The sequence below is a fragment of the Anser brachyrhynchus genome (assembly GCF_964034855.1).
Source record: "Anser brachyrhynchus genome assembly, chromosome: 9".
NCBI lineage: Eukaryota > Metazoa > Chordata > Aves > Anseriformes > Anatidae > Anser > Anser brachyrhynchus.
This window is the reverse complement of record NC_137703.1, coordinates 2508931-2530209: the sequence shown is the minus strand read 5'-3', so window position 1 is coordinate 2530209 and position 21279 is coordinate 2508931. Positions and strand designations below refer to the sequence as shown.

At 40.0% G+C, this 21279-nt stretch overlaps 1 protein-coding gene and 1 long non-coding RNA gene across 3 annotated transcripts; one reads left to right on the top strand and one right to left on the bottom strand.

The window, feature by feature from the left end:
* The first annotated feature begins 18 nt into the window (after positions 1-18).
* Positions 19-3415, top strand: ARL14 (ARF like GTPase 14). The gene is made up of 3 exons (XM_080604436.1): positions 19-135; positions 1155-1229; positions 1991-3415. The coding sequence occupies exons 2-3, from the start codon at positions 1201-1203 to the stop codon at positions 2718-2720; spliced, it is 759 nt and encodes a 252-aa protein (XP_080460562.1). The 5' UTR covers positions 19-135; positions 1155-1200; the 3' UTR covers positions 2721-3415.
* LOC308199792 lies at positions 2297-21214 on the bottom strand. 2 transcript variants are annotated; one of them, XR_013954947.1, is made up of 5 exons: positions 16880-21214; positions 14223-14402; positions 13829-13899; positions 10356-10516; positions 2297-2423 (listed from the first exon to the last, which is right to left on the bottom strand). It is a non-coding gene; the product is annotated as an uncharacterized lncRNA (long non-coding RNA). The 2 variants fall into 2 exon arrangements; XR_013954948.1 differs by lacking the exon at positions 2297-2423 and having other exon boundaries at positions 9688-10516.
* Positions 21215-21279: the final 65 nt, after the last annotated feature.

Genomic DNA, 21279 nt, shown 5'->3' with positions numbered 1-21279 from the left:
TACGCCACGTGCAGGTGACCGCGGCTCTGCCGGCATCGCGTACCGCTGCACGAGCTGCTAAGGAGCACAAGAAGTCATCAGAAGTGGCTCTGAGTTACAAAACCTTTCTCTGAACCAAACCAGTGCTTGACTGAGGTACGGTTTACAACAGTGGAAACACACGGTCCTCAGAAAGTAGCTGCTCTGTCCTGGAAATAAGTTTAGTTTGCTTGTAAAAAGTCAGACGTCATTTAATCGCTACTTTAAAGTGGTAGTCAGATTTAGTAAAATAACAGTTGAGACCATAAATATCGAATAGAGTTGGAGGAAACGTGCAGGGCAGAGAACTGTAAGTAATCTTTAAATCACAGCACTACCCAGGGATACATCCATCCACGCTGTCACAGCTCACGCAGGAGGGAGGTTTTGCCCTTTATCAAGATAACCATATTTCATGGAAATGACATGCTATTTTGCAGGGAATTATGATTCATTTGACTGTGCTAACAATGCGTTTTGCATAGTTGCCTCTCTCCCCATCTTTCAATTCATATACATTATTTATAAAGAAACAACAATACTTTCTTCCACGGTTTAATACTTTTTTTTTCCTGAAAGAAATCCTATACATAATCTATGTATGTTATTAAACATGAAAAATGTACAAGAGTGAGTCTGTCACTGTCATCTTTTGTTGCCCCCAATTAGTTCTGGTATAACCCTTTTAGCTTCAAGAGAAACCAGCTTATAACTTGTCTGTCAAGACTGACTTTTTTTTTACATAATGTGTAATATCCGGGGCAACCGATGTCGTAATTACCAAAATGATTACCCTATCAGTCAGCAGCTCATTTGGCCAGAAGACCTTTACATCTATTTGCTGATTATGTATTTTCTGAAGCAAAGACAAATGATACTAATAAATACTAGTTATCTGGCTATAAGGGCAAATAAGTACTGAAGGACTTGGTATGCATTGGACTAGCTCAATATAGATCTAGGAGCTGTCAAAAAGTGGAGACCTAACATAAATTAAATAATATTAGACTAAATTTTCTATTTCTTCTCTTTTTTAATCTACTATTTAGAATGTTAGTATAAAAATAAAAATAATAAAAAAAACATCTTTTGATTGAGGCTCAGTTACTTCCACCTTTCTTATTCCTTTCTCAAAGGAAATCTTCATCGCAGGACCAGCGAGAAACCACAGAATAGATCACAATGAAGCTTTCTGAAGCTGAAGATTTCAGGTAGCTGAATCTCACCAATGATCAGATCATAAGACCCGTGTTTATCTGTCTCCATCATGCAGGGCGCAGTTAGACGTGTTCATAAAAACATAACTCACCGAGTTTACAACAGCGTAATCAAGGCAGACAAATTCACGCAGGAATGAGCAGGAAGGGAACTTACTGAGTCAAAGGAAGACAGTTTTAGAGCAGAGCATGTTTTTAAGTGCTTAGCATTTAAAGCTCCTATGCTATTGTGATTTGGTTGAGTCCATGTACCTACGTAGACTTACATTAGAAGCCTCTTGAGATTAATATATTGCTGGGAGACGAGATACACTGATGAATCAGGTACCTCGTCATTTCACAGATCGATAAGTCCAGACAAACCTATAAGATTTCCCCTCCTCACTGCCCATGTTGATATTAGGTTTCTTCTCCAAAATGGATGCAGTAAAAACGCAGTTTTCTCTGAGCACACACTGAAACAGTGGCAGACAGGGGGTGGTTCCCCGGACCGTGAGGGGTGTATAACCAGATCACAGATAATTTTACAACGTAAAAAGCATTCTTGAATTCTAGAGAAGGATGGTCATCTAAGTGTGGGTCAGTGTTCAAACATGTTCAAAGACCTTTGGGCTCCGTGACCAATCGGTGCGTTACTCAGTGTTCCACCCACAGGCTTGGCACTGAATATTACACCATCATAAACACTGTTTGCATGTTATCAAGTTGGTAAAAGCCAGAGTGTATTTGTTCAGAGCTTTTAATATTTTTCATAGCGCAAAGCTGCTGCTTCCACTTCTTCTTCCTTACTCTTTGCGCTTCATCTCGTGGAGGAGGGAAAAAGTCTTACTGAAAAACTTGGCTGCACAGAAGACAGAGGATACCACCTGTAAAGGTTTCATACAGGACACCACGGCACAGATGGGCCTCCAGAGCACCAAACACTCCAAAGTCAAACAAGCTAATATACTGATGTTAGGACTTGATTCTGCTGGAAAATCTACGTTGTTGTACAAGTTCAAGTATAATGAAGATTTTCTAACAATTCCAACAATTGGCTTTAATGTTGATATGATTGAAACCGGCAAAGATTTTACGTTGACAATTTGGGATGTCGGAGGACAACAAAAAATGAGACAGCTTTGGTGCAACTTCCTGGAAAACGCAGAAGGAATCATGTATGTTGTGGACAGCTCTGATAAGCAACGTCTAGAAGAATCAAAGAAAGAATTTGAACTCATTTTAAAGAACGAATCTATAAAAAATGTACCAGTTGTCGTGCTAGCAAACAAGCAGGATTTGCCTGGAGCTTTAAATGCTGAGGAAATAACCAGGAGGTTCAACGTGAAGAAGCACTGCTGTGACAGAAATTGGTACGTACAACCCTGTTGTGCAATCACAGGAGAAGGTTTGTCAGAAGCTCTCCAAACACTAACCGCGTTCGCAAAAAACTACATCAGATCAAAGGAGTTTTCTACAAGTTTTAAGGAAAATGAAAAACTGTAAGAATTTCTAGCGTCAGATTTTGATGAACATTACTCAAAGTATTTTGTGGGACAGACTAAAATATTTGCTTCTGGAGAACTCTTATAAGTAACTATGTATTTATAAAGCACTTTGACTATTTTAAATTATACTGTTTTACCTGCAGATGTTTGTGAGAGATGACTGCATTATTTTGTTAGTGATAGTATACTCGGGGTTATTCAGCTTAGTGTGTGTTGAATGATAAAAAAGGCAGAGTTGACCATCTGAATTTTTGCAATTGGAAACAAAAAAGGTGAACCGCGCTTAAAATGTCTACTTCAAATATTTTGTCAAAAAGTAAAATAGCCAAGTGGTTTGTTCAGCAAGAAAAGCATGATGTAAATTGTCATTTTGTAAAAAGTGCCCTGTGGACATATTTCTCATGTAAAAATATAGTCGGTTTAGAGTTTAAACTCTTAATTATGTATAAAAGAACCTAAGAACCTTAAGTATTTGTTTGGATATTATTGCATTCCAGAACCAATTATTATGAATGGATTTTAACAAACAGGATCTGCTCCTCATCAGGCCACAGACTAGACTGAGATCCCTGCTGTGCGTAAGGTGTAGGTCTGATGTCACCGCTACCGGTTTCCATGTTTGGATTTGTTCCTGCACTGCTGCTTTGCCAGCAGCCAGCAGCGGAGCTATGGAAGATAGCACGGCATCAGTGCTGCAAGGCGCTGGTTATGTATGTCCCACTGCTCGCAGGAATCCTGGTGGTGGGCGAGGAATGGAGGGACAGGCTGCTTGGTCAGTTTTTATAGATCTTGATGCATCCTGTCCTGCCTGTACTGAAGCCACTTTAAATTTTGTTACTGATAAATTTAGTTTTGTTTAAATCTGACACAAGGAGTGGCACAAAACTACAATTTCTACTCCTACAGTTTGGAGAGAAAATTTTCAAATGAAATTTCCATTGAGATTTACTGATTCATGGCGGAGTGAATTAGCATTCTGAATGCCATTAAAGCAACAATGGATTGTTAACTAGAAGACTAATTGAATGGTATCAACCATGAGAAGTTTAAATGCTAAGGCAGAGAAGTTAATAGACTTTGTTCTTCTAAAAGCAAGAGAAAAAAAGGCCATCTAATTATTGGTTATACGGTCCCAGAAAATCCAACCCATTTATTTTCGCCTTCTTGAGCAACATCTGCAGAGATAGCATGCTCCACTGGTTAGGATGTCTGCTTAGATAGTTGGATTTCTTTTCCCCTACATCTGTCATCATCCTTGACCATGAGCAAGTCATTCAGTCACCCTGTGCCTTGGCAAAATGAACTTCCCAATTATGCTCTTCGAAAAAGTTGTGGCAAAGGTCAGCTCGTGTGCTTCTCTCCTGCGACCAAATGACCATGTCGAGCAATTCACGTGAGAAGTTTACATTTAGTCCTTACTAACAAACAGGCAGGAATTTCAAGCTACAGAAGGGTGAAGCAGCTAGAAAAGCACCAGACATACCCTATTGTCTCATGCATACATTATTCAAAGCCAAGAAGTCATCGGGTGAATTTGCTGTAACAGTGAACAAAGGAAGCTTTCCCAACAGAAGCTGTTATTAATACTGACAGTAATTACTGTGGGCTAAATCCTGAGTCATGTTGAGCCTACGTTTCTAAAAGGGGAGCAAGTATTTAGACTCACCATTGCTTGGTCTGAAGATTTATGGTCAATATAAAATATCATCTTGCCCAAAAAAGGTTTTGAAAAAGTCCGCAACGATGGTAATGTTATTTTTTCTAAACCCATCGGTTCAGCGATAAAAAATGTGTTGTTTCAGAACAAGAAATTTATGAACATTTGCATGTGTGTGGTACATTTAGTTCTCCCACTAGTTTAATCTAATCATGTGTCTATTATAAATCTGAGTCTAGTTGACTGGCCTCAGGACTTCCTCAAGTAGAAATACCCCTTGAGAGATTTAATGAGTGCACCGGGGTCTCTAATTAGACAAGAAGCAAGTTCTGAAGGGAGAAACAACATATAGACCAGCTGATATAGCAAGAATAGAGAATAAGCTTTCAGGCAAACAGTTGCTTCTTCAGGTTATCGAAATAGATGAAACAACGCTCACATTGATTTGAAGAAAATCTTATACATTACACTCCAAAGGAAATGGACTCTATTCCATTCACTTTACAGAATATCAAGAATTTAAAAATTGTTTTTCTGTGAGGTTTCCTAAAGATGAGAAACCATAGCCATTTTATCTGCCCATGGAGCCCCCTACCTTTTTGAATAGTTTTTAAGCCTTAAATATCAATGAGCTAGGACAGAGAGAAGGATTCTCAAAGGATTACATGACTGAAAGTTTAATTAAAAAAATCAGTGAGATAGAGAAAAGTGACCACACCGGTGCCCTCGGTGAAGGCAGGGCTGATAAGGTACAAGAGACTAATCTCTGTGGGATAAATGTTCCATTTTAGCCGCAAGAGAGCCAACAAGAGCACATAAATCCACAGAGCCCAGACTTAATTAGTTCATCTGCTCCTGGAGCTAGCTGGTCTTTTCCTATATTGTATGAATAAAGAGCGTACCTGGGGGCTTCTTTAGGATGAGGAGTTAGTGGATAGAAACTCCACTGCTTAAAATTTCCTTCCTGCACCTGGAGCAAAGCATTTCCGTGAATATCCAGCACGTTTTGTGTAAAGGTCCTTGGAAAGTTTTATGACATGGATAGGGAGGTGCAGAGGAAGTGCAACTTCTGTCTGAGCTCTGCAGGAATACAGAGCAGAGCACAGCTGTGCACGCTTGGCAGCCAGCGTGGCACGTTGCCCTGGCCCACAACCAGACGGGCTCGTGCTGAATGAAGGTCGGTTGTCAGAGGCAGGGAGCAGGACCCCCCCCGTGCCACTGAACACAGCATCTGTGCCTTCTGCCCTTGTGCATATACTCACGCCAGGGCACTGTTTTGTCCCTGCTGGAAGCCTGGAAATTGTTTGATATCTGATCCCATCCCACATTACATGGTGCAATCAATAGCAAGGAAGTTATCAAGGCATTTCGCTGCTTCATCCTGCTATGGAGAGCTTTAGAGCCTTTGACTGTGTAGCTGAAAAATATAACGTTCCCTGTAATGGAACAGGACTGGAAAGGGGATATCATGTCTGAAGCTGTTATTTCTTACACAAAGTTGGCTGTAACTGTTTGTTTCTGTTGACAGAACAACCATCCCTGGATAAATAAATGGATTGCAAAACACAACAGGCAGGATCTGTGAATCCTGAGGCATGTTGTATCCTGCCCCTCTCGAGAAGTTTATCCACTGGGCCATGTTTGGGTGTGACAATTTCGAAGTTAACAAATCCAGAATATGGGGAATCGCCCTTCTGACCATTCACTGATAAGATGACCCTGGTATAAAACCACGATGAGCTTTCTGAGTTTTGGACCAGCTGTCATGGAGCTGATTGAACGTAATTCCAATAGGATCAAATGCTGTTTTAAGGGAAGGCAGGGAACAGCATAAGAAACCATGACAAATTTGGATAGTAACACTCCCTCCTCCTTTGTCCGAGAGACCACTCTCCCAGTAACCGAATACTCTGCGGAATCAAAGGGAAGTGTCATGTAGAAGGAACGCAGGACAAGGCTTTTTCAGTGTCAGGTAATGCAAGCTTCTAGAGCTGGTCGAGTTACTCCAAACACCTCTGTTGCTATCTCCTCCGCATTTCTAAGAAGTTAACTGAAACAACTGAGGGAAAGGCTTTCAAATATCAAATATTAGTTCTAAGCCTAATGTGTAGAAAAACAATATTTAAAAGCCCCGTATGCATATTAAACTGCTTGAAGTAGGCTTTCTTGCCAAAGTAAATGTCCCATGCAGAGTTCTGTGCTGCTACAATTAGACTTCTTGCACTTATAATTAGCTCAAGTATTCCAGGCATAAGGATTCTGGACACATATCTCATCAGATCACACAATAGATTATTTAAGCCTCTGTAATTCGGGATGCAAATTCTTGTGGGTGGAGACCCTACTTAAAAAGCACATACCAAGCTGCAGGTAAAATTTGCAATTATAAATTCATGAACCAGTAACGATTACAAACACACCTTATTTTGAATGCATACAATTTTAACAAATCGTGCTTTACCTTGTGTTTCAGTTTCTACAGCATTCAAACTGTGATGTTCTTGAACCACTTGTACTGGTTCACAGTTTGCAATGTAACCGTACCACGTCTAGAGCCAAGTTGGGCTGCCATCAAGACACCTCCCCTCACCTGTCTCCTCTGCGCCCCCCTTGCCAGTGACACTTGCAGGTCTTTGCACAGCTGATATTTTCTCACTTTCCCTGGCCTTCAGTAGCTATCAGAGTGGTGATGACAGTTTTTGTGGTCTTTTTGTTAGATCTTCATTGGGTGTTTTTGTGCGTGCTCTCATGCTGCTCCTTATACTTAGAAACAATAAACCAAACACATTTACGAAATTGCGTCATTGTTTTCTTCTAGGTCCTTCCTTAAAGCACTCCTTTCCCATGATGTATGCAAAAAACCCTGACAATAGCTCTTACACTTTTATGATAAGGCCCTGGCCCATATTTTTTTGGAGACTGTTCTTTTATTATTTCCTTGTACTCCTTATTTTATTCATCCATTCCCTTTTAGCCTTAGAATATGCTTTCTTTGGTCCAAAGATCATTTTTTTGTTGTGCCTGACTGATGAGAAGAGTTTCTGGACCATATACGACTGCTATAAGTAGCCCGAATCTTGTGGAACATTGGCTAAAATACGTAATTTTGTGAGTTTAAATAAATCATCTAGCTCTAAAACCTGAGCCTTTGCTTTTTAGCAAATGTAGTTGGAGAATGCAGCAACAACTTCATTGATCCAAAGAAAAGCTAATCTCCCTAACAACTGCGCTCGGCTGTTAAAGGGTAACTGTGCCTTAATCAATAGTTTTCAGTTACTTTATCTAAGGCATACACGTTAATCATTAAAGAAAGCCAGTCTTGCAGCCTTCTCTTAACTGATTCATAATTCTGAAACGTTCTAGTTTTGTTTAGGACCGTCATAGATTCATGCTAAAATCCCTCTTTTCATTTTGATACAAAGCAAAATGGAAAGGCCTTGTGTAAACAGTGTAGCAGCTCTCTGAGAAATGAATGTTACTCTCCTTATCGGCTGGGTCTCATGCCCAGGGCTCCACCGCTGGCTACTATCATTGCACGTACCCGCAGCACAATGCAATGGCTTTTGACTGAATTCACGTGTTTTTTCCGTTGTTAAGGCTTTACAGTGAAAGGTTCAATGTACCTAAAATGTATACAGCTGTTCACAATACAAATGCTTTTGTATTCATCAGTTATTTATACATGCTGCACACCGGCATGAACGCATACAAACACAGCTTGAATTATTCTATTTTATCTCCTAATCTAAGAAGGTAAAATAAAATAAGAAATAGTCTGCTACAGAGAAAGTATATAAAAAGTTGGGCAGGAGAGGAAGTGAGAAAAGATAAGCTGAAGAACACAATGGGAAAGGATAGAGAAAAGAAAAATTGGTGAGAAAACTTCCCATTCTGCTCTTGTAATAAGTATGTTAAGAAGCCGTTTCTTATTTTTTTCTTTCTTTTTTTCTTATTTTCTTATTTGAAAATAAACATTTAATGGAGGCAAGGATTCCTACTTTTGTTCATACATGTAACTACACGAGTATTCTCTGAACATATATTACATGCAAAAGACATTTTTTTAATAGATTTTAGTAACATTAGGCCCCAAAGACAATGTCACCTTAGAGAAAACATTATGCAGTCGACTCCCTATAGCAACCTCAAACAATACTAATCCTGAATATGATTAATTAAAATATGTAACATCTTATTAAAATCAAATGTGGAAATGAAATATAGTAGTTAAAAATTGTTTTTCCATTTAACCTACATAGGAAAACGTTCATGTTTCTCAGCTATCACCTGCTATCTCAGGGCTATACTCTCAGCCCTTCCTTTTTTAAAATTAAGATTTTCCAATGAGTCATTTTGTTCATTAACCATTTAAAATAATAATTTATTGCCTCTGCTAATGGGTAAATAGGTATCCACTTCTCTTTCTCATGTGCTACTAAAAAGCCCCTGTTGAGTATTAGGTAAAACCCAAGCCAAATACTGGAAATTCTTACCTAAATTGAGTAATATTGTAAAAGTACTTGTATAAAGTTTAGTATTTCTGCACTGAGACATCTTGTGGCACATAAGACATACTGCAGTTAATAAAATTGAAACTGATTGTAAATTCTAATGGCAACAACATGATCTTGAGATCTCTCTGTTTTGAGATGTTTAAGTCACAGATCTGTACCTCACTTTTTCAACCCAAAGCTCCTAATTACAACATTGATCAGATATTTTCAGACATGAAGTATTTACAACCCAATGGTGACAATTTCTTAAATTCTAATTTCTGCACTCTAGGAAATATGTACATTTCCTTCCACATTAAGACGAATGTTTCAAAGCTACAGCACTTTGGGGAACAGAAACTTCATAACAGCAAGTGATGTCCAACTTACTGTTTTCTCAAAGAAGTGTGTCAAAACAGAGAAACGCATTTGCTTTAATATTTATTTGATCCCAAAAATGCTGGTTTAAGTCCCTTAAAATTTAAATATTCCAATTCAACTCGAAACTCTATAGACTCAAATGTTCAAAAAAATTTGTCAAAAAAATTCTTTAAAGATAAATTATTTTGAGGAAATTATTTCTGACAATTATCTCATTAACAAGTCTTATTATTCTGTTGTTTTCTACTTCAAGCTTTCATTTAAAAAAAAAGGCAAACATTTTTGAGATGAGCTATAGTTAAATCAGTATTTGTAGCTTTTCTCATAAACTTGTTTAGCCAATAAATACAAACAGTATCACACACTGAAAGAATACCTTAATGTGAAAAAGGTACCGCAGCAGTATAGCCTCTGACCTTAACTTTTTAGTTTTTTGGATCATCTCCTCCTTTCGCAGTATTTCCAACCCACAGTACCACCAGCTAGGGAAAGCTATAACCAGCGAGGGAAAGACTAGAACCCAGCTGCCAAAAGAACACCCTTGGAGACAAGGGAGACCCTCTGAACGTGATGATTTGCAGCAGTAACACAGGACCTTCTATATGCTTTTTCATTTGCTTTGGGGGGGCTTGTTATTACCAACCTCACTAACCCAGCGGGCACAAAGATATTGTATATTTTACTGTAATTAAAAGTCCATTAAATATGTTAGCAATATAATTCACATATACAGTAAATTGTATTAAGTTTTTCATACTAGCTTCACAGGGTTCTGATTTATTTACAGCATATAAATGCTGAGAGGATTAAAAACAGTGTTTATATCTCATGGGAATCCCTCCTGCAATCTGTTCCATAGAAGAAAGAGTGATTTTCAAATCAAGGATAGCTTACGATGAATAATGAGCTAAGGCTAACAAAACTACAAGCCTGACATTTATTTGAAACATCTTTCAAAGTTACAGAGAATTGAAGATAACTCTGGAAGAAACTCCACTTGCTATTTGACTACTAAGCTGTCGGTATGCGGTACTACTTCATGTTAGTAACTTCAAGAGCACTCATCCCAACCTACTCCCCCCTCCGACTGTACCAAACTTACCTCCCCAGGAAGAAACCTTGTCCCATCACTCTCACAGCTGTGCACGTACAAGCCCCGAATGGCTGCTGGGGTGGGTTCCAAGGGAGGCAATGTCACCAGGGTGGGAATCTCCTAGTCTCCCCATCCTTTTTCCATTTCTCAGTTGTAGTCTTTGGTTTACGCTAAGGGGGGAAGAAATAGACAATAGTCATTTAATATTCGATATGCATTACCCAGTAATATAGATGCCAAAGCTTAACAACCCATTAGTGTGCAACACATGCTCCCGATTAAAGTGTGCTCCTGTCTGCACCAAGAGCATCAAAGGCAGGAACAATCAATAGGGGGTTGAGTGGATCTGCATGAAAACTCTCTCATTTCTACAGGAAAGGTATTACGGGGGAACACGCGCTGCACTGTAGAGGAGCCCACAGGAGGTAACTTGTCTGCGGACACCCTTGCTTCTCTTCCTAACTGGCTACTGTGAGGTTTTCCTTTTCCCTTCTTCTTTCCCTCTCTCCTTTTTTTTGTTTTTGTTTTTGTTTTAAATCAATTTTTACCATTAGAGTAAAACGTACACCGGCAGCTATGTACTCAAATCCTCAGGCAGGTAAGTCTGCCTCAAAGTCTTCTCTGCAACAGATGGGAGTGCAACCAGCTTTACTTCAGTTTTCTATTTCCTAGGTTGTGGGCAAGTATTACTCATAGTCTACTAAAATACTGAAAAAAAAATATTCTGTTGGCCACTACAGCATCTGGGACTGCCAGGCCGCCATTCTCCCAGGCCCTTGTCACTCCTCAGCAGTTTCACTTCCTCTGCTTCCTTCGCTGTGCCAGCAGCATTATTCTCCTGCAGGAACTCAACAATATTCCACCCTGTCTCACAGACTCGGAAAATCATGGTGGAGAAAGGACAATAGTTACTCCCCAGCTTATTAGATTATAATGATGTGCTGCTAAATCGGAATTGCCATTAACCTTAAAATGAATTTTCGCGTGAAGGTGGTAGTGATTTATCAGAGCCTTGAATTACAGTTCGTACCTAAAAGGAAATTTTAATATAAAAAGAAGTAATGAACACTAAAAGAAAAGAGTTGATCTAGGTGATCTGACAGGTGTAGAGTTCTTAAAGGTACTAAAACTCTACATATTTCGGGAAAATTATGTGGCCATTATCCCCCCTCCAAAAGAAAAGCTGAAACAGAAATATTACCCCTTATCAGACATCAGAATATCAAGGAGAGATCAGTCTCGAGTCCTTATGAGAATGGGCCTCATTAGTGCTGCTGCTCAGAAGTACTCATTTTCTTCATTAGAGTTTAACAAAGAGAGATGCATAGTTAGTGTATTTTCGCATCTCTACTCAACGTCAATCCTTCAGCCTTCCGAAATTCCTAAGTCAGTTATATTTTCTAGTTTCCTTGCAAAATTAGCCTGAAACACAGCATTGAAAATAGCAATCTGCATCTGGACATTTACATTTTTGCTGCATAAAAGAGGCATCTTGGATCCAATGCCATTTTATATGCTAAATTCTGCTTGCTGGCACTGTTAACAGCCAGAAGTAAGACAGCTTACAATTTAGATGCTCCCATAAGCATCTCTGTCTCTGTGATCCTTTTAGTCACAGAATCATAGAATACCCCGAGTTGGAAGGGACCCACGAAGATCATTGACTCCAACTCCTGGCTCCATGCAGACTGGCCAAAAACCAAACCCTGTGTCTGAGGGCATTATCCAAATGCTTCCCGAACTCCAGCAGACTTAGTGCTGGGACCACTGCCCTGGGGAGCCTGTTCCAGTGCCCGAGTGCTTCATGTACAACGTGAAACTCATATTACCTAATACTTCATACTGGTATTTAATTAGCTAACCATATTGTATATATTATTTTTTAAAATACAGATCCGAGTATCACTCTTCCGTCTGAAAGGCTGAGAAACTAAGGATATGTGACCTACCCTTGCTGCAGCCAGCCAGCCTTCAAGGGGAACAGAATTCAGAATACTGAAGTTCCCAGTCCCGTGAGCGGGTATTAGGGACACTGAAACACCTCCTTTAGCCAACTGTTTCCTCACTTTTTATTCCAAATGAAATTTTCTTGCTTTGCACTTATTAGGAAATTGTTCTGTTTGAATGGTAGAGCTGCTAAGACAAAGACAGGAAATGCAGCCCTGCAATCTGCTGATTCATGCTTGATTCCTGTTCTTTTTTGGCTGTCTGCAGCTGATGAATTTTGTGATCAACTCCAGCTCCAGCACCAAGAAACTTCTTTAGCAAGGGTCAATTCATAATCTGTAAGTTTGTCTCCAAATGATCTGATCTAATGCATTAAGAGCTGAATGTATATAAGCAGAACTGTAGAAAAAAATCACCAAGGTAAATCAAAAGCAATCCCCAAATAAAAGGTTATATTAAAGTTAAATTAAGTCAGAATAACTAAGATCAGACATAGGTTCGTGTACTATTTCAGAGATAGCTCTGAAACTCTGAACATAAATTTTAACACGACTGCCTGCTGCTTAGCGTTTGTAGTCATGTGGGAGCCCTAAGTTTATTTTCTAATCGCAAGAGCAGATGTTCTGCTGATGTGAATCAGCAAACTAGCACTGAAGCCAGAGGAACTACCTTTAATTTGTACCATCTGGGGATCTGTTTTGCAGGCTCTCTTTTGGAGGGAAAATAATATTGTGCATTATCTTATAACTATTCATGCAGTAGCTTCCAAAAAAAAAATGAAAAAGGAAAATATCTAGAGCTCTTTAACTAGAAAAAAGTGCTCATTAACACGGTTCGAATTCAAACAGGCCATGCAGGAGGACATCCTCAAGGCATCTATAATGCTTGGGTCCAAAGTAAGCACAGAAAAGAAAGCCTGGTGAAGGACAGTGCCAAATGAGTGAGACCACTAAAACTAATTTGGCACAGTGATATCAACAAGCTTCTGGTTTCACGAACATCTGATATGGGCCATTACTGAAACCAAGTTCAAGAACATCTCTTAGTGATTTTAGTGTATTGTACAACATGATTAAAGTGTTATAAGTGGAAAGGTGTTGAATCCTACTGAATTTTGGACATATTAGAATATTTTAGGCTGATTTTCTTTTTCGGTTCTGTGCAGTTCATTACTCTGAGTAATTGTGCTGCTAGAAAGTAGGTTTCCAACTGCCACTCCAACTAAAGGGTAGTTTTTATACGTGTAAATACATTTTTTTTTTCAAAATACAGCAAAGCTAAAATACAATATAAGAAATAATTCTAAATCCTGGTTGTAAAATGGACACCGAAAAATAAAGGAGACACATGTGTGGGAACTCTGCAGCTTTTGAATACAACAGAAGTGTCCCACTGTGCAGGAGACTGACCCCTGCATGAGAATGAATTTAGCCCAAAGATATGAGAGCTGCAACTTCTTGCAGAAAACTACCTAAAAGTTCTTTCTGTTCATGCTCTAGAGTAGCACCTGCCATTGGTTATACGGGCGATGTTACCTTTCAAAGCAGGGTAAGTCATTTATCTCCCAGCCCTGGCCACAGAGCAGCACTGTGATATCTTTCTAGGCCTGTAAGGAACAAAGACACTTGTCAGTGGTATTTAAATTTCAAAACATTAGACTACTGTACTACGTATTATGTGTAGTCAAGAGTTTGTGGTCCACAGCTTTTCCTACTGTCATGCAAAGCACTTAAGCCAACTTCCATCAAAAAGCAACTTAAAACTGTTAATTGTTAGGGTAACAATTTGAAAAGTAAGTAGAGAAATAAGCTGAAATGATTGCATATCAATTCTTTTTTTAAGTGAGAAGAGAAGCAGGGCAGAATGCTGTATTTAATTTTAGGTTTAATCTATCCAAGAAGACAGCAGCTCAAAAGGGATGACACGCACCCACACCAGATGTGTCTTCAGTGCACAGTCCGTCACACTGCTGTTTTCGCATGCCTCTAGACAATAGCAAGAGTAAAGCAAGGATAGCAGAGTCAGCAGCGACAGCAGGAACTCTCGTGGATTTGTTGTAGATGCTGCAGATACTCGATGTACGGCCTTTCACTGCAAAATGGCTTACGACTGGAACAAAGCAAATTTGAGCAACTAATAAAGAATCAGCTAACAAAGCAATCCGGAAAAGAACTTCATGTTTGTGTGAATGCTTTCTAAGAGAGAAAAAATTGCAGTCTGGCTCAAACAGTTCAAATGGGTAAAATAAGAAAACAGCAGAGGTGAACATAGAGGCTCAAATAAAATCAAACACTACTAAAAGGGGAGATCCTAGACACAGCTTCTGCTTAACGGCATGATTCTAACACAATGACATAAAAGACTAAATGCAAAAGTCACATTCAGAGAGTAGAAATCATCTCTTTTTTCCTAGATTTAACCATAAAAATTGTGTTGTCTTTTGCAAAAGTGTGACTTTGGATTAGTTCCCCTGAAATCAGCCTGTGGTTGCTGTTCCTTCAGCGGGGAGGTCTGAAATGCAGGCACAGCAGTGCTGCTCACAGCCTATTGCTGCGTGGTGCGGGGTTTGCATGAGCTGATGCTAAGGGCTCCGTGCTGACTTGCTTCTGGGATCCTTATGCCTCTAGCTGCCCTCTCATTCAGCAGAAAATGTCTGTCAGCACCTCAAGTTCTTTCTAGAAAAGGCTTTGGATGCTAAGGAGCTACAGAGCTACTTTGGGGAAAGGTGAAAAAGAAAAAAAGCAGCAAAAGAACTTGAGCTGCTTCATGGAGCCCGAGAAATCCACGGTGCCTTACTTGAATTGGTCCTGTTCAATCTTAGGCAGTTGCTTTTTGTAAAAATGTCCCTTTTATAACAAAATCCCTGTTCTATGATGCTCAATTCTGTGTATTTACTGTTTCTGCGTGACAGCTTTTTTAAGCCTTTTTCATCTGGTGCAATATTCACAGCTGATCCCAGGCTAAGTTTAGGTATTATGTGATATGGCTGTTCCAACGTCCAGCAAGTGCGGTTGGATTCCGGGCTTGGGGATGATGTGTGTAAAATGAAAACAACTAGCTGCGTTTGCATACCAGATGAAAGATTGTCATAAAATATCCCACCAGCAGTCCAGTGATCTACTTTTTTGTTAATACTAGCTATTCCATTTCGAGTCTGGAAAGGCAGATAAACCCCAGGATTAATAAACATTTTTATTTGTGAAACAAATCTTCTCAGCTTCACATAATACTTTGTTTCTCATCCTAGGGAGACAGTTTGCTGGCTATGAGATGCCATTTTCAGTAATTCATGTTACTTTATTGAATGTTTAGGGCAAAATACATTAGTAAAAGATTTCAGATCAATCACTATTATTACTCAGAAGAGATTTTCAATATAATAACTTGATAATCACACATTTTCTAATTGTATAATCAAGTGCAAAGTTCAAAATTATAAACGTTACAAGTTTGTAAGTGTAAACTATTTCTGATGCATCTATGTATGCGTATATGAAGCTCAGTAACCTGTATAACAAAGTTTATTAGCTGAAGAAAGGAAGAACTAAAAAATAAAAATAAAAAATAGAGGGAGACTAGCTTTCTAAAGTATGATTACTATGCCAGACTGAGAATAAAGCGGCTTCAAAATAGTGAGTACTCCTCCTTGTACTTCCTGTGAAATGGAGCTCCCAGATGATGCTGGGAAGCTTGCACTTGCTCATGGTCCCAGCCCCAAGGAAAGGATGTTGGAAGTGGGAACGTGCAGGAGGGCCCAGCTGCCCGCTGTGCCACCCAGCAAATAAAACACCATTCCCTGGGAGACCCGAAGCAGGGCCTGGCTCAGCAAAGTTACCTAAGTACGTGAACATCTGAGAGCAGGGGAGGCTCGCAGCATGACCTGGAACGCTGAAGAACCAATTCTGCTTTACACCCCGTAGGAGGCACAGCACGGAAGTGACAACCGGGGTAAGGGACAGCTGTGGCTAAAAGCCATCTCCAACCCACATATTCTGCCTTCCCCCGAGGGTCCAAGGGATCGCTGCTATAAACCAGCATGGCCTCTCCATGTTGTAGGTGCTTGGCAAAGCAGAATTTTCATACCACACGCAAGCAGCAAACCCTCTGTGTCAGGAGCTCTGAAAAGTGACCAAATTTTTTGCTTACAAGAAATTCCCGTTGGAGAAAAATTCTTCCTCGTCAAGTGGAATCTCCTTTCTACCACCTATACAGTCCCAGAGAGCTCAAATCCTGCACAAATTGCAACTACCTCAAGCTACCCTAACTTTATGTTCAGGTGCCAGGAGCCACTCATTAATAAGAGGTTAAGCCAGCTCCTCTCAGCATCTTTCCTGTTAATGCTTGAAGGACTGGAAGAGGAGAAAAACCTAATTCACAACTTTATATTTGCATTAGTATTATTTTCCAATCTGAGGAATACGCAAAAACATGAAAAAGATATACAGGTTTGGGTTGTAATATCATGTGATGTTTTAACATCAGCATGCCAAGAGAATTTGCATTATGTGCATAATTTATTATGTTGTAGGTATCTACATTAAACCAAACCATATCCTTGTAGAGAAACTAATTTAGAATGAAAATACCTGTGTTTTGTTGTTGTTCTGTTTTGTTAACAGACAGACCAATGCCACAAGATCAAGAATTCAGAAGGGAACTCGTCTTCAGAACTATTCCTCCATATGCTGGGAGATTTGCACTGCACATCTGAGGTAAAATCAAACCAATAAAAAATAACTCGGTAATTGTTCCTCTGAGAGCTAAACAGATTAATTAGACTACAGTTAAACAAAATGCACTTGATTAATCTCCGATTATGCCTTCACTTAAGTCAGACTGTGAATTATTCTTCAGATGATACCAGATCAGAAGTGCAGATCAAAGACTGATGAAGGACAGTCTTCCTCCAAACGAACATAATTTCATAAGAGCAGAGCCTGTTCTTACATTACCTGCGAGGATGCACAGTAAGAAAACGCCTCACGCCAGAAGGGTATGTTAGATCCGGTGATGCAGCAATGGGATTTTATGACAGGTGTCAATCTGAAGGAAGATCCTACAAGGAACACCAGCTTGGCGGTTCTCAGTTATTTTGAAATGGTTACTCATGAAAGGACATGACTATTGCTCAGTCCTTGTCTCTGTCAATCTTTTTCCAAGAACACGGGGGAAGGTTAAGAGAGAGATGACTTCACTAAAAGGTCATTGTTACTAGTTAGGGCATTGAGTCAGTTTTGGTCGCTAGAGAATGTGCTGGCTTTCCACTTCCATCTTTTCCAAACCTCATGCTACATCATCAGCTATTGCTAAGCGTGGTGACAGAGGGAGGTGGCAGAGGTGGGATGAGCAATAACTCAATATGTTTGGGTTAATGAAGACAAGGAAAGGGTAACTATGACAGGAGCAGCGATGGGGCAAAAAATTTTTTCTTTCCCTTCCACAAACTACTTAGACACTGTATATTCCCCACCTTCACAGCCTGACTGCTTGTGATCTTAAGGCATGGTCAGGAATTTCCTTTGCCTTAAGATACTGATTCTCAAAGAAAACTTTTTTGGACCACAAAAATTTAAAAATCACTCTGCAGAAATCTTTCTCGGGGACACTAAAATTGTTTCTCAAAAGAAGTGATGTTAGAACTAACCAGCATATTATTGATAGGTGTGTCCTTGTTTTAATTTTGAGACCAATGACTTCATGCTGTTCTCTAACAGTAACTTTTCAATATTTTAAGTGATACTTTCAGACAAAGCTCTAAAGCTATTACACTTTTTAAAAGTCTTGTATTTCCATCTATCTGTGCATAATTTCCTCGGGAGGAGCTGAATTTTAGCTGCACAAACAGATCAGCCAGTCAGAATAAGAGATTCACAGTGTTTTACCCTGAATTTTCACATTATTTGTAATATTTATTAGTTAAACCTTTTTTATCTTTAGGTATTCCTTTCAAGATACTCTTATTATGTAAAAAAGCTGTGGTTTGGCAAAAAGTATTAGGGCATGGTTACCAGTGTAATACTATTTCCATCACACCAACGATGTGACTACAATAGGTATGCTCAGAAAGGGCAATTCCAAAGATGACAGAGAATGAAGAAGATGCAGGATTTTGCATGTCCCTGTGAAACATACGACACAATCTTTCATCACAAAAGGAGGCGGCTGTTTTAAGATATGCCTGAAAATTAAATCTAGGGAGTTTCACTTCAGCTAATTCAAGCCATTCAGATGTAAATACAGGATTACTTGGTGTAACAAAAGCCATAGCAAATATAAGAGATTTCCGATTTGGTAACGCAATATATTTTACCTGTTAATCATTTCCATAAAACAGTAAATGCAGAACCTAAAACTAATGAGACACTCTGTCAGTTCTGTTCAATTGTTATAAAATTGAACAGGCTGATGGAATTTCTTGTTTCCCAGACTTCACACATTTCTACTTTTTACCTATGTTAATATTTTTCTTGTTTCTTTAGTAAAGACTTCCTTCTGAAATGACAGCATCAATTTGAAATACATTAATTTGGAAACAATGAGGTATGGTATTGGCATGGTTATACCATTAAAACATCCTGTTTTCTTAAGCCAGCTGTGCTATCAAAAAAATGAATGAGAACTAGCTAAGTAGATGGGTTTTTTTCCTTTTTTTTTTCCTTTTTTTTTTTCTCTAAGTAGTCTCCTGAATCATTATCAAATGGATAAACAGCATCACTTTTAAAAATGCAAATAGCCATGTCAAGAAAATGTCTTTCTTGTCTATCCAGACTGCAACACGTAGGGGTTGCTGTACCAAAGCCAGCTTTGAACAAGATGGTTTACATATTGGGAGACAACTAGTTATGCCTATATAGAATGACATCGGGTCTAATTAAGCCTAATTTACCCTACCCATATTGCTGTGACATTGTTACTATATTTATGTGGCTGTGGTGACTCGGACTCGTGTCACTTTCAGTCTTGATTGGAACTCTCTCTGCCTGTGAGTGGAGCCTCATCCACTGAAAAATCTCCCAGAGATAAAACACTCCCTGGTAGCCCATAGTCCGAGTAGTTACCATCTTTGTGTCTTCTTGAACATAAAACGTGTATCAAGTTCTCTTCTCTGATATTCTTATCTCTGAGTGACTTAGTTTACACACTTCAGAGACTACATCTCCTGTCATAGCTTTGACTTTTCTCAACAACTGTAAAGGCCATTGATGACACGAGGTTTATCAACATAGAGGGCTTAACAGAGAAGAGTCCCCACAACTCCTGACTTACTTTTCTCGTCACTAGGAGTACAAACTACATGCATCGGGACTACAAATTCCAGAGAGCGTTTCTACTTATGTATAGAATTAAATTATGTTAAGAGAAAAGAATTTACTATCTCCTCTGGTCTACAAGTGAATCGATTCGTTTCAGTACTCTTCATCTCCTTTGAAACAAAATGAACCAGGTTAGCTTAAACAGTTTGGCTAGCAGCTTTTTTTCTAATGTTCTGGGAGACTGGAGGTAACAGGTCTTGCTCTGAGCATATTTTACTCCAAAATTAAAATTGAGTTCAGATGTCACACGCATTACCAAGTGAGTCTTGAGAAGAAAAAAACTAGATGTTTTGTGAAGAAAATACTTTTTTTATATACTTTTTTTTCCCTGAACATCATTGATTTCTACCTTTTAGATGTTTTCTGTAGTCTAATCAGCTGTGTCACAGAAAAGCTGTGGAACTGGGAGATTCTTCTTTCTGGAAGAGCCACTGTCAAGAGGCCATAGTTTATCAGCTCTGAGTTCCTGATAAATATATATATATATATTAGGATTTACCAAAATGAAGACAGGGACATAGTCTGAGAAGCACATTATTTGGTGTAAACAAAATGTCTCAGGCTGTGTACAAACAACGCACCTCTACGGAATTTTCCTGGTATCATTCCCTTTGCTAATATGTTCAATACAAATTCAGGGATGGCTTTTTGCAACTCAGGGCAGTTTGAGTAACACCTAAGTAACATTTTGTGTTACAAAGCATCCTGGAAGGAAGCAGGGAGTTAACAAACATGTAACGCTGATGACCATACTCAAACCTCAGAAACCTATGTCCTGATAGCTCATAATTAGTATGAAAAGAGTGTCCACCTACATCACCTGACAGTGAGTTACAGCAGTTACTACTGGCCAAAATCCACTGCCACAAAACCTGACTGTCATCATCAGATGGTAAGACGTGGGCCTGTAAAAAATTCTGAGGTAGCCATCCAAAAACTGACAGCTACCTATATTGGACATAAATAAGCCAATTTAGCCTCTCTTTATCATGTCACGAGGCTAGGAAGTGCTGTGAAATATGATCTTACGGAAAAATAATTTTGCTCTCAATGCTGCTCATCCCCATCAGAAATATTCCCCCTAAATTTTGTTGGGGAGTTGGAGCACAGCTGCTGTGTGGTGTAGGTGAGAACATTGCAAAGCCCCGCTGCGTGTGGAGGTTGTTGGCTCTTCTGGAGACGCTTACCCGCGTCTCCAGAGGCCGCCCCGCACCGCCAGGCCCCGAGTGAAAGCTTTTGATCAAAACCGTGGGTTTTTTTTTTTTTTGGACTGTGTTTTTCTTGTTTTTAACTGGCGCTCGAGCAGCGGCGCGGAGCGCGGGGCCGCGCTCCCCTCAGGGAGCACCCGCTGGGGGCGGCGGGCGCAGAGCCGGCAGGGGGCTTTCGGTGGGGGCAGCGGCCGGGGACGGCGGGGCGGCATGGCCCGGCACAGCACGGCCCGGTACTGCTCGATACGGCCCGCTACAGCCTGGTACGGCCCGGTACGGCCCGGTAGGGCCGCGTATGGCACTGCCTGGTACCGCCCGCCCCGCCTCAGCCGCCACCCAAGATGGCGTCGGGCCGGGCCCTCAGCACCTCACGGCGCCCCCTCCCCCCGCTCCCCGTCACCGCTCGCGTCACGGCCCCGCGCGGCGGCGGCGCCGCTCCCCCTCCCCCCCTCCTCCCCCTCCTCC

Excerpts from the sequence above, each read along its gene's own strand:
- ARL14 (XM_080604436.1), top strand. The coding sequence starts at position 1,201 with ATGAAGCTTTCTGAAGCTGAAGATTTCAG. Across the intron at positions 1,230-1,990 it reads TCTGAAGCTGAAGATTTCAG|CGCAAAGCTGCTGCTTCCAC; the intron begins GTAGCTGAATCT and ends TATTTTTCATAG.